This window comes from Meleagris gallopavo, chromosome 2 (genome assembly GCF_905368555.1).
Source record: "Meleagris gallopavo chromosome 2, MGAL_WU_HG_1.1, whole genome shotgun sequence".
Lineage (NCBI taxonomy): Eukaryota > Metazoa > Chordata > Aves > Galliformes > Phasianidae > Meleagris > Meleagris gallopavo.
In genome coordinates, this window is record NC_139405.1 from 4,552,129 (window position 1) to 4,565,705 (window position 13,577).

Below are 13,577 nucleotides of genomic sequence, written 5' to 3' on the forward strand. Positions count from 1 at the left end.
CAGAGGGCAAGCCTTAGGCTGAAGTGCTTGTTATTTTGCAAAGCCTTGAGGATTGTACTGACCTGGTAAGTCAGAAGTTGTTCCATCTTCTGTTTTGACAGTAAGAATAGAAAGAGAAATACTTTTCCAACAGTGCCAAAGTGAGAAGGAACTTGAGACTGATCTGTGAGCTTTTTGGTTCTGTAGGCTGCATCAGTGTAGGAAATTGTATGGATCAGTGGATGTGGATCTACAGAAACGTGCAGGTGTTGGTGCAGGCTCAAGCTACTCAGTATATGTGCATTTTGGAGGGATGAGGGATTTAATGATGATCTGATCACTTAGGCTCTTATTCTGTGAACTGAATGCTTGTTTACAGTTGAAGTGCAATTCCAATTTCGTTTCATCTGAAAGTGGTCTAATTAGTGCACACCAGAAGTAATCCTCCATATGAGCTGAAGCAGGTGAGTGGGGACAATCAGCAGGTGTATTTCTAATAAATAGTTAAATAGGTTTATTTCTTAAGAAATGTCCTGGCTTTACTATTATTGCTCTAGCACGATTAAGGTCTTGCCTACTCAAGTATATTGCAAGAAGCAATCAGAAGCAATTCAGCATACTGGTAGTTTCGCTATGACTCAACAGGAGCTGGATCTGAGAATGAGAGAAGCAGTCAGTCTCTACTGTTTGGCCTCTGAGTAAAAACATAACGATTAGAAACTGGAAAAAGAGTTAATGCCAGGCTTGCGCTGCTAATGATTGACTTTTCATTCATGTGGCTGCATACAAAGCCATGAAGAGATGAGACATAATGATTGTATTTACCAAACTCAGCGTGTTTCTGTGAGCTCTGCGCTTACTGTTGCCACACTAATGCGGCTATTTCAGGACTGCTGGTTTGTAAAATAGGATATTTCATTTTTACCATCGCTCATATAGTTCTACTGGTGTTGCATTAAGGATAAATTCATCTTCTGAGAAAACAAGGGTTAATAGTATAAGAAATTTGAAATTGCTAATATTAACTTCAAATGATAAGGTGCAGCTATTATAAATTCTTATGGAGCACAGTGTAATTTGGAAACATAAGAGACAGCTAAAAGTAAGAATATATGTTTTCAATAAACCGTGTGGCCTTGTTGTACCTTCAGTACAATATAATCTCATGGATTAGAGAAACTTTTACTTAACCCTTCAGTATCAGGGTTCATGTTGCTCCTCTGTCTACTTGCTGCTTGTGAAATGGAGCTCATCACCGGTTGTCACAGGAAGCTTAGTTAGCTCTGTTAAATAAATAGATGTCTGATTTTCAACTGTATGATGAAACTTAACATCTACTCTTAATTCTGGGTACAGTCAATTGTAAAGAAAAAAGCTATATGGAAAGCTCAGAACTTGTATGGCTGAGTAGAATTTGCTTATAATGCCAGTGAAGTAGTCCAGGTCTCATGAGCTATGACTGCTGAGTGAGCTTACTTTCTATGAAATCATAAGTGCAATTCTCTCATGCTTTCCAAGACTAAATAATGTGTAGCTATAATCAAACGTGTAGCCATTAAAGCTGCGTAGTCCTACAGTCAGATTCGTTTCTTATCTTAGAGCACTAGTGGACTGTTGAGATTTGGGATGCAGGTCTACGATGACACAAAATGTGTCATACTATACTTGGTGGGAGCCTTTGCCATTATTATGATTTATTTTTTAAATGTCAGTTGTCAAACTGGAAACATTTTTCAGGAAAAAAACACTCAAAACGTTTTACTGAGAATTTCACATGCAGAGTTTTGGAATTATAATGACCAACCAGAAAGAATTTAACTGGTGGTGAAATTCAAACTCAGTGCAAGTCATTTTTTTTTTAATGGAGAAAAAAAGATTATTGTATTTAATCAAGAATAAAAATACTTTCGAGATCTCAAAAGTATTGGCATCTTTTTTTTCTGTGCAGGCTACTGAGAACTGGGCTTAGTCCAGAAAACTGGTGGCAATGGCTTGGAAATGCACAGAAGCATATAATCTCTCAAATCAAGCTTCTAATGGAAACTGGGGTATGTCATTTTTGCTCTCTATTCCAAGTTTGTTGGTAGCTACCATCTGGAATTTAAAAACATTAATGATGATTATGAGATTAGAAGGATAAAAAGCCACAGCAGCTCTCAGATATTACAGCAGAGCTTTTCCCATGTGCCTAAGGGAAAAGTACTGTACCAGGTGCAGAATATTTTCAGATTACTAAAACTTTAATTCAATTGATTTTTATTTATGTATATATTTTTAATGATTGAACAATTGTTCAGAGCCTTTAAAAAAGATGAAGGGGAACGTTGGGTGCATAATTCATGTGCCATTCGCAGCCAACCATCTTGCACAACCAGGAAGGTTCAGAGGAAGAAAAGCACACAGTTCAAAAGGAGATGCTGGGGTGTGAAATGAGGAAGGAAGCAAAAATCTCACACTTCCACAGTTTGAACTATGAAATGTTAACTAAGTATAAAGGAAAAAGATGTTGGAGCACTTCAGAGAATTATGTTCAAGGCAGAGGAAGCGTTGTGGTTAAGGATGAATGTGACTACAACATGGCATGCTGTCTTGAAAAGCCAGTTGACTGGAAAACAACATGATGCACAGGATGGAATGAGCAGGTCTGACTGGTGGGGACAAGGAATGGAGGTGAATGGCAGTGGGGTGCCTTTTTTTTCTCTCTGATGCCATCCAAAGTAGCTCCTCAGTCACTGGGTAGGTACCAAACTGTGCCAGGTTTGTATCCCCTTCCTCTGAAATGCAACACTTTGGGGGGAGAGCAAAGATCCTGCCCAGGCACTCATGGGCTTGATCCAGCCATGAATGCTTGTTTTGTTCATGTCAAGAAGAGTGAAAGAAGGGCAGAGTGTGTGGAAATAAGCCCTCACTTAGAAAAAGAAATTCTAGCTCAATCTAGGCGTGAGCAAAGTTCATGCAAATCTTGTTCTATTAGCATTGCCATTTACTAGATTTTTTTTTTTTCCTAGTACTTTTGTCCTGAACTGGTTATTTTGGATTACAAATGTGAGGCAGTGATCAGTTGATTTCTGTCATCACCTGAGGGAGCAAAGCTCTGTGGGTGCTGAAGTGCACTCAGAACACAGGAGAACAGTCACCACGAGTTATAGGGCGACCTCAGGTCAGTGTCCTGCTCAGGAAAAAAGAAAGAGTTTCTGATCAGAGGAAGATAACAGCTTGTCCTTAAAATTAGATGTACCCTTAAGGAGTCCACGCAGGGATCACAATTTTCATCAGCTCCAGAGATGTAGTAATTGCTAGAGGGGTCATTTGCTTAAGTGGTTGCTATAACGATTTATTCTTTATTACAGAGCTATGAAAACGATGGTTCTCCCTTTTTCCCCCTCCCTCCCTCCCTCCTTTTTTTTTTTTTTTTTTCATGGTCTTCCTTATCTTTCTGGAGTATATGTAAAGAAAAGAAAGCAAGCTATTATATTAAATAGCTCTTACGTAAGATGGAACAATAAGGTTGGTTAAAAGTAGTGTTTGTAAATATTATTGAAGAAAAAAAAAAAATCAGCATGTGAAAAAGTGCAGTTATTAACATAAATTATTTCCATGCATGGATTTGGAAAGTTCTTAGTCCAAACAAACGATTTAGGTAATGCCAATGAAGATGGATGGCTGTTCCTACTGAGCACAGAATTAAGAGAACAAGAAAGCTAGTGTGATCTGATTGAAGGTGAACCTAAGCTAAAGAAATCTGGAAGTTTGTTCAGCCCAGAGCACAAGCTGGCATTACGCAGAGCTGTGTGCTGGAGAGGTTCAGGAAGCTGGACAGCTGATATCCATCAAAGAGAGAGGGCTCTTTCTGTGGTGGGCTGGCTAATTGTTCTCTTAGGCATTCAGCTGGGTTGCAGAAGACTTGTGTTTAGTTTCAGGTTTGTTAAAAGCACCCCATGCTCCCTGGACTGTTAATTATTTGACCTCTGCTGTGGTTCCTATGTCAGATGTTGGTATAATAGTTCTTTTCGTTGAGGCTATATGCTGGTAAGCAACTGAAAAGGTCACTACCCAGGTGCTGTAACTCTGTGTTCCATCCTATGAAAGAGAAACGAGAATGGGTATTTTCTTTCTGTTAGCTTCACTAATGAAATCTATTCTCACTGGAACTCATTAATCAACATTGTTTGATGGATGGTTATTTGCTTGATCTAATGTTTACTGAAGTCAGCAGAAATCTTTCACTGGACATTTCAAGTTTTTTTTTTTTTTTTTTTTTTTCCTGTCTCGCTGCAGTGCTTTATGGCCAATGAACCAGCTGAGGAAAAATGCTCAGGAATAAAAGCCCTCGGGATGAGTATGAAGCAACAAAGATCTTCAGAGTTACGCAATTTGTATCTTTTAAGTAATGGTAACTTCTTTCAGTTCCAATTGGAAGACCCCAGAGGTCAAGATTAACCTTGAGTACAACCTGTAGGTAAAAAGCAGGAGGTGGAGGAGGTGGTACAACAAAGGGTCATGTCCAACCACAGTCCATCAAGTGTAGAAGATGGAGAGAAGGGAGAGAAAATCAAATAATTGGTTATTATTAGAAACTAATTACTGTAGATACTATGAATCCTGTGAGAAGGAGTAGTGAAATAACTGCTGTGTTTTTTATTTAGATTAAGTTGTATTTCAATCTCAAACTTACGAAGCTGCAAACACGTAATATGCAGATGCTGGAGTTTAGCTTCTTTAAAAAGTAGGGCTTACAGGTGCATGTGATTGTACATGTACAGCAACTTCTTGTGTTTTCAAGAAAATCTTCTTTTAATTTGGGCTTGAAACTGGATCCTGCTGACCTCATTTTAAACTAGAAGTATAAAGACTGGGTAAAGACAGCCTTGCTTTAGTGCAGCAGCAGCAGATGAATCTCTGACTTCTCATGAAGGTGTTGCTAGCAGTGGGGGCTCTTAGCAATGCCCAAACTGAAAAATACTTCCAACAAGGCAGAATCAGACAGTAATGCATTAATTCCATTGTGCAGTTTATCTACTTTGCTTGACATGGACAGTTATTTTCTGGCACTGTGTGGCAATCATCATTTTGGTGTGTTTAGACTCTCTTCACATCAGGATTCTTATTTAGTAAATACCTGGAACAGAATCTCTAAGTACTGGGATGTTCTACGAAATTGAACTTGTCAGCCAAGTGCTTTAAGGAGACTTAGTGTAATTTTGTCTTTCTGCTAATAGTTCCTAGTGGGATTTTTATGCTTTTAGGACAAATTATCTGATGAACCTGCAATAAAATGTAGGACTTAGTCTTAGAGAACAAGAATCCAAGTGGGTCTTTAAATTCCACAACCAAAGCATCTTTATGAGGTAAGGAGCAGCACACAAGGTTTTCAAGTAAGACATTTTCCACAGTATGAGAATTAAGAGAAAATGTATTTTGAAAATTCTACCCTCACTTGATATTTATTCTGCTATCCATTCCCATGCATTGTCTTTAGGACTCTATGTTCTATACCATGTTACTGGACAGTGATAAATGCTCAACAAAGTTAAAAATTAATGAAGAAAGGGCAATGAGATGTTGTACTTTTATAATGACTTATCTGGCTCGTACAAATAAGATTGTGTATGAAATATAATAATGTTATCAATGTAATCTATGTTACTTTGGACATTTCCATACCTATGATTCATTAACAGTAACTGTTTTGCTATGTAGCTTTCTGTACTGGTTATGTTGCTTGGCAACATTAACTCCAAGATAATGATGTCTTAGTGCCTGTGATTAAATAATGCTTTTCCCCCCGTATGGTTTATGATATATCTAGCTTATTTATTTTCTTGTTTGCAAACTCTGCTCCTTATTTTTCATGCCAAATATAGCAAGGTATGTATACATTCCTTGGATAATTCTATGTTTAAAATTCACCGCATATAGTCCCCTACTGAAGTGAATGCAAATAGCAAAATAGTATGATGGAAAAATAAAGCCAGTGCACAATAATGCAAAGAACATAAAATGGAGAGGCAGTGTGTAGAACGACCGCTGATACTGCTGAATAAATCCTTAAAGCCTTTTCAGCTGAAGTGCATTGCTAATAACCGTGGATAATGCCTTAGTTCTATGATTTAATTCTCCTCTTAAATAAATAAATAGGAAGCTATGGGGCTTGCCCATATGCAATGCTAAACTTTGGAACTTGACCAAAAAAAGTGAAATACTATACGCTAAAGGGTAGTAAATGTCTTCTGGTGCTATTAGTAGATGGATCAATGTAGTTTAATAGTATTTACAGTAGTACATTGGACCTCAGTATTAACAGTATTCTGAATACCTGAAGCATAGCACACATTAAAATTAACATCGGGTGACTATTGAACGTATTTTAAATGGTTCTGTTAATTCCCGCAGAGCTTATCACCATGGTGACAGTGACAGAAATTGAACAAACAGGGAAAAAATTCAGAATTGATCCTTCCTAAGTGAAATTCCAATGGGATTAAGAGTCGTGCTTAAAAATTGGGAGCCAAATTTAAGAGTTCAGCTGATGGTATACCTCTTATCTTCTCCAAGGAGGGGTTCTGTCTGCAGGTTTGGGCTCTGCATCATACATTGCTTTCCAGATGGCATCACCTAGGAAGTGATGGTTTTGGAACGGAGGCCTAGATAGTAAGCCGTGTGCTTCCAATATACTGGCATTAAATCAATAATACTTCATGGTTTAGACATTTGTAACTGAAGTGTTAACACTGGTATGGATGCAGTATGAGTAGAAATGTGCATGTGACAGCACCAGAAATTACAGCCAAGTAAATGTTAAAAGGTCGTTGTACTGAACACTCAGCATGCTGCTCCCAGGGCTCTTCACCCAGGTGTAACGATGAAAAATACGTTGTTAAGTCCACATGAGAACACCTGCCCCCTACAAGACTCCACAGCACAGAGGAAGACCCAGGAGGGTGGCAGAAAGTTGCAGCAAGTCATGCATACCAATCCTTTGTGGTTTTCCAATAGGAGAATGCACCCTTCAAACGAATGAGGAAAATAATGGAGAATGCACAGAAAGCTTGGCTACGACCTATGGAGCTACTGGAGTCAGAAACAAAAAACTGGCTGCCAAAAGCAGCCAAAGCAGGTACGTGGCTTCTCTTTGTGCTCCAGTACCACTCTTATTCTAAATTCAATCAATTTCATGCGAGAGATGTGAATGACTCCTTGGAGTAGGATGTTTTCCTACCATTTTGAAGGGTTTCTAATGTGTCCAGTTGCTCACAGTTCCTAGCTGCTTCTTTTTAATTTCAACAACGATCCTCAGAGAAATTCTTATCTAACTGAGCATCTGGAGTAGGTTTATAATTACTGTACTTGACTTTCCCTGCAATGCTGGTATGTGAGGACGTTGCAGAAGGCAGCAGGGGAAGGTATCTGTGATATGCAATTACTCTGATGTCTATAGAGAACATATTTTTATAGTAGTTTCTTTAGACAGATGACATAAAATCTCAGTGAAATCTTACTGGAACGTTCTGGGTTTTCATAAACTTTTTTTTTGTGTGTGAAGAATATTTAAAAAAACAGATGTTTCACATCAGTCAAAGTTGCAAGTGGTCCTATGTACGATGTAGCATCTCCATGTGAAACTTCATGTGTATGCTTTACAGATGTGTAACAAATCTGAGGTTGTGTTTGGTTCTTAGCTTGAACAGATAACCCTGTCTGCACAATGTGTGGTTGCTGTGGGATTTCAAGTAAACAATAATATGTGTTCTTCACAGTGCAGCCAAAATGCATCAACATGATTAAGAGCAGTACTGAGGCATAACAGGAACACAGTAAGGTCAAATCAAATACCCTCATGAGTGACAGGGAATTCTGTTAAGTTGGGATTATATTTATTCTGTCTTGCACCAAAAAAGGATGCTCATGGAAGTACATCTCTGCCATCGGGAGGTCCTCCTGCAATTGAAATCAGATGTAGTATAATGAAAATACTTTTGCTGATGTTGGACTAAATATTAGTCTGAATAAAACAGTCAGTGAGAAACGTCCAGGAAGCTACTAACAGGCGTAGAAGGCTGGATCCCATCCACTAGTCATTATGAATGAAACGAATAGAAAATGGAGCATCTGATTTCATAATGTGATCCCCAGTGGAGAGGAGTTCACAACGGTAACATTGGCAGGCTCTCGAGTTAAAGGTATGCTACATGACAAAGAGTTGTAATGGGAAATGAACCTTGTATGACTTGAGAGAAGAGAGCAGCTGGGAATAGCACAGTGTTTGTAAAAGAATCCCTATCACCTGTGTAGCTAGTGCGTTTGCAGTCACAGAGGAGTTTTACTCAGCCCAAAATTCTTCTAAATGATGTCTGGTATGTAAGAAACTTGAGCAAATTAGAGCGAGTTCATTGGGATAAGTTTTTGTTTAATTATAGATATTTCTTTTCCTCCGCAGGAAAACATTTTGACCCTGGTAATGTTTATAGACATAGCTGTAGCGTACAAATGTCTGAAATGAAACAGTCAAAACTCTCAAGTTTTACTCTTACTCAACATTCAGGTTTAAAACCTTCGTGGGGAATCATATTTAATATTTAGTGGAACTCTGCCAATTATCTTTGGAACCACAGATTAAAACATAACTCTGCCATGCACATCAAAAAGTCACGTGGAACAGTCAGTTCTGACATAAATGGAGCTCTGGATATAAGTAATGTTTTAAAAGGTTAAAAGTACATTATGAAGATTCAGTGGCTCTCACAAAAATGAGTTATTCCCAGCACTGATCAGGAAACATGATCCTCTGAAAATGATCTTGGAGAAGATGCTGCTATTTTGATAATGACGTGACCCCAATTTATGCTAAGCTATATGTAAAAGTAAACTACTTCTTACTACTGTTCAAATATTTATAAGCTTTCCAGCCAAGCAGTGCTAATTAAAGCTTTATGCACTTAAGAAGAAAATTTTGAATAGTACTTCTAGTTTTGCTTTTATGAAATCCTTTTTCACCAGGTTGTCAGACAGCAGCACAGCTGCAGTGACGTATGCAAAAGGACATCACAACTGAAGAGCAACTCAGGAGCAACTATTTCCATTGCCTTCAGATTTCCCAAAACTGTTGTTTTGCTGGCTTTGGTACACTCTCATTCAGAACTATGGGATTCAAATTTAATTATTTAATATTAACATTTCCCAAGGCCCCTAAAGTCAAAGAGGGTGTAGAGCATCCTGTCTGACAGTGATTGCTATTTCCTCTGAATGCAAGCTAACTAGAAAACATTATTATTGTTATTATTTTTCCTACAGTGATGTTTCAGGTTCTGTTTTTCTTCCCATGCTCTCAGAGCAATATTTTCAATTTAATGTTGCTATTACTTCTCAGTATTAATGTTAGCATCAGGGATAATGACATTAAAGGAATAAAAAAAGAGGAACTGGAAGCTTACTTTGAGAGAAAATCACGGAGAATCACAGAATTGCGAGGGGTTGGAAGGGACTTCTGTAGGTCCCCCAGCCCAGCCCCTGGATAAAACATGTTCCTTACAGCAAGTTACACAGGAATGTGTCCAGACAAATCTTGAATATCTCCAGAGAAGGAGACCACCACCTCTCTGGGCATTCTGTTCCAGTGCTCCATCACTCTGACAGGGAAGTTCTTCCTCATGTTAGTATGGAAATTTCTGTGTTCCAGTCTGTGCCCGTTGCCCCTTGTCCTGTTGTTGGGCACCACTGAGAGGAACCCGGCCCTATCTACTTAACTCTCACCCTTTAAATATTTAGCATTGGTAAGATCTCCTTCATAGTCTTCTCCAGTCTGAACAGCCCCAGGTCTCTCAGCCTGTCCTCGCGCAGGAGATGCTCCAGGCCCCTCGCCATCTTTGTGGCCCTCTAATGGACTCTCATAGAAGTTCTCTGTCTTTCTTGGGCTCCCCAATTCAGAACTGAACACGATATTCCATAAGTGGTCTCACCAGGGCAGAGCAGAGGGGGAGGATCACCTCCCTTGCCTTGCTGGCCACGCTCTTTGTAATGCACCCCAGGTTACCATTGCATTCTTGACCACCAGGACACACTGCTGGCTCGTGGCCAACCTGTTGGCCACCAGAACACCCAGGTACTGCTCCTCAGAGCTCCTCTCCAGCAGGTTGTCCCTTAACCTGTACTGGTGCATGTATTATTCATTCCCAGGTAGGAGGTAGGATGCTACACTTGCCTTTGTAGAACCTCGTCAGGTTCTTCTCCACCCAGCTCTCCAGCCTGTCCAGGTCTTGTTGAATGGCAGGCAGCACAGCCATCTGGTGTGTCAGTCACCTGGCTTTGTATCATCAGCAAACTTGCTGAGGGTGAACTCTATCCCTCCATCCAGATTGTTGATGAAGATGTTCAAGAAGATCAGATCCAGCACCGACCCCCGGGGAACACCTCTAGTTACAGGCCTCCAACCAGGCTCTGAGCTGCTGATCACAACCCTCTGAGCTGCTGATCACAACCCTCTGAGCTCTGCCAGTTCTCAGTCCACACTTCCAAAGCCTACCTATGAGGATGTTATGGGAGATGATGTCAAAAGCCTTGCTGAAGTCAAGGTATGTAACACCCACTGATCTCCCTGCATTTATCCAGACAGCCACATCATCTTAGAAGGCTACTGGGTTGATCAAGCATGATTTTCCCCTCGGTGAACTCACACTGACTACTCCTGATAACCCTCTTCTCTTTCAATTGCTTGGAGATGGCATCTAGAACAAGTTGTTCCCTCACCTTTCCAGGGATGGAGGTGAGACTGACTGGCCTGCAGTTACCTGGATACTCCTTTTTGCCCTTTTTGAAGACTGGAGTGAATTGGTTATCCTCCAGTCTTCAGGCATCTCTTTCATTCTCTGTGCCCTTAACATAGATGATAGCAATTTGGCAGTCACTTTCACCAGCTCTCTCAGCACATGTAGGTGCATCCCATCAGGTCCCCTTGAGTTGCCTAGTGGATTTCTCACCAGATCCTCCTTGACCCAGGGGCCATCCTCCTTTCCTCCTCTCTCTTACCTCCAGGGTCTGCGTTTCCAATCCTAGCAGTAAAGACTGAAGCAAAGGAAGTATTCAGTAACTCCAAAATGTCTAGTTTGGGTTTACATACAGCCAAAGAGGATACCTAAAGCCCTTTGCATTTATTTAAACCAGAATTGAATTTACACTGAAAGCTGCAGAAACCTAAAGGAAACCACCAGAAAAAAAGTCAGTACTAAGACTGTCAGGTTGTTGGCAACAGATCAGTTCCTCCACTCTGATGAACCCTTGTGCCAGTGCAAAGGAAAGATGGCATAGGATAAGAAAAATGGGCCCGTGTAGGTGAGATCTTTGATATAAATGAAATTACACTTGGGGCTTTAAAAAATAAAAAAAATAAATCCCCCATTCTACCCAAAATGATTACTAGTAATACTTCTGGTTGGAAATGCACTGTTCCAAATCCTGATTTCTGAGTAGAAAGCACGTGGTTTTGGAGGCCTTGTTTCTACAAGTCCCATGGAATTTCTTATTGGTGAGGAGGAAGAAGAGGCACAGTGTGTGTGTGTGTGTGTGTGTGTGCGCACCTGTGTGTGTGTCTTACACAACCACTTTGCATCTTTGTGCTTTGCTTGGTCTGGGAAATAAATGGATAAGCACGTGGAAATGAAAACTACATGCCGTGAAACTGTTGGTTTCAAATGTTTGTTACTGACTAAAATGAAGACATTCAGTGTTTTTATTACATTAAAAAATATGGCTTAGGCAACAGTACTGCAAGAAATTAAGAGGAGTGTTTTCTCTCTCATAAGGATCTGTAGCCATGGCTGCTCTCTCTGTAGAGTGCATCAGACAGCAGCTCTTTGTAGGAAGATGCCTTAGCTACTCAAGTCTTTCAGTGCAAATGCCTTGTTTTCTTATTGAGCATGCTGGATATCTGTTGTTTTTTTCCACAAGGAAGATGAGCAAGATCATGCCACTTCAAGGTAGTTCTTCAACTGTTTAGTAGGCATCTGTGCTGTCAACTTCTGCCTTATTTATTATTCCTTCTTGGTCTATTTTCCTTCACCTTTGAATTCTAAGTAGGATTTTTAGCTATTTTTGTGTTTTTTTTTTCAAGAATAAAAGTTATGAATATCTTGTTTTTTTTTCTTTATTCATTATGTTAAAACCTACAACTACATTAAGCAGGTGCTTATATCAGAGATTAGTACTTACAAAATCTAAGCTGAAAGCAATATTTTATTCAGGTAATGCTCTGCTTATTGTTTGTAGCTAAACTGTAATCTTCACGTGAAGGAAAAAAAAACTATTTTACATCTATTTGAATGTCGTTGATTTTAAAAGCTTTGTTTCAGTATCTTACATCTTACATGATATGAGCAGTGCTTACAATTTTCACAGAGCTCCTTAATTTGTTCTAGTAATACGTTGGAGTCCTACATATTATTTACAACCTTTGTAATCATGTTAATATAATTGCATGGGACATCTTATTGCAGTAGTATCGTAGATTCATGGAATGGTTTGGGCTGGAAGAGACTCTTAAAGATCATCCAAAGCCCTTGCTATGAGCATGGACACTCAGGCTGTTCAAAGTCCTGTCCAAACCTACTTTGAACATTTCTGATGATGAGACATTCACAACCTCTTCGAGCAACTTGTTCCAGTATCTCAGCACCCTCGTAACAAAATAATAATAATAATAAAAAGATCACTCCTTATGTCCTATCTAACACCTCTTACTATCACAAACTGCAGAACTGTCGTTACTGTGTTTGACATTTGACAAGGGTTATACGGTTTGGGTTTCAGATTGTCTGGTCCTGGACCACTTCACTGCTAATGTGTACTTGAAGACAGCAATTAATGCTGACAGGAGAAGTCTAGGATCTCTTCCAATTCCCTGTCGTTTTGTTTTTTAATTTCTGCCTTTTTTACTTTTCCTCTCACCTTTTCTGTTTCTTATCTCTTATAACTGTTTCCTACCACTTTCTTTCCTCCCATCTTCCCTAGGAAGAAGATTGCAGTCTCAGTAAGCAGGCTTCTGCTTCTCCTTAAGAGGTATAAAGACCGAATAAGATTGTTTCTCAAATACTAAAACCAGGGTAAGTATATAGGATACTTTTTAGCCTCTTGCTGCTGGGAAGCTCAGTGACATCTTGACCTGAGTATTTTCTGTGAACTTGCCCAGTCTGTCCTTGTGCTCCTGTAAACTTAATCTATGTCATTTTCTTCTTTCCTAATATGTTTTTGAATCAATTTTGGCAATAAATAATTAATAGAAACAGACTTTTCAATGTATTTTAAAAAGACTGCCAATCGCTATGTAAGTAATGTCATTCTACCTGCCATCTGTAGTTACCGTTCAGAAAATGACAAAGGATCATCAAATCTTGTCAACACAAAATAGCAGTCTTTGCTGAATTTGGAGATAATCTACAATTCCAGAATATAACAGTAAAGTAGAAGTAAGTTTGTATTTGCTTGAAATAAGCAGAAGAACTGCATTGATAATGCACTACTTGTAAAAATTCAGCCATTAATTTCAGTAAGAGATGTTTCCATCTTTTGTCTTTGTAACTGAGATAGTTGGCTTTCTTTGGCTAATTTTA

The 13,577-nt window shown here is 39.3% G+C and overlaps 1 protein-coding gene across 21 annotated transcripts in view; it reads left to right on the plus strand.

Moving 5' to 3' along the window:
- The window catches only part of LOC146544848 (uncharacterized), a 46,513-nt gene that overhangs the window by 18,749 nt on the left and 14,187 nt on the right, over window positions 1-13,577 (plus strand). For 6 of the 21 annotated variants that reach the window (XR_014881811.1, XR_014881812.1, XR_014881813.1 and 3 more), the window contains exons 7-11: window positions 4-65; window positions 1,928-2,027; window positions 4,258-4,372; window positions 6,976-7,096; window positions 12,979-13,070. Coding sequence is in view for 6 of the 21 variants with exons in the window: in XM_085218733.1 (XP_085074859.1) it covers window positions 4-65; window positions 1,928-2,027; window positions 4,258-4,372; window positions 6,976-7,096; window positions 12,979-13,063 (483 nt within the window). In the remaining 15 variants the exon portion in view is untranslated. The other 15 variants (XR_014881806.1, XR_014881808.1, XR_014881809.1 and 12 more) reach the window with 10 other exon arrangements.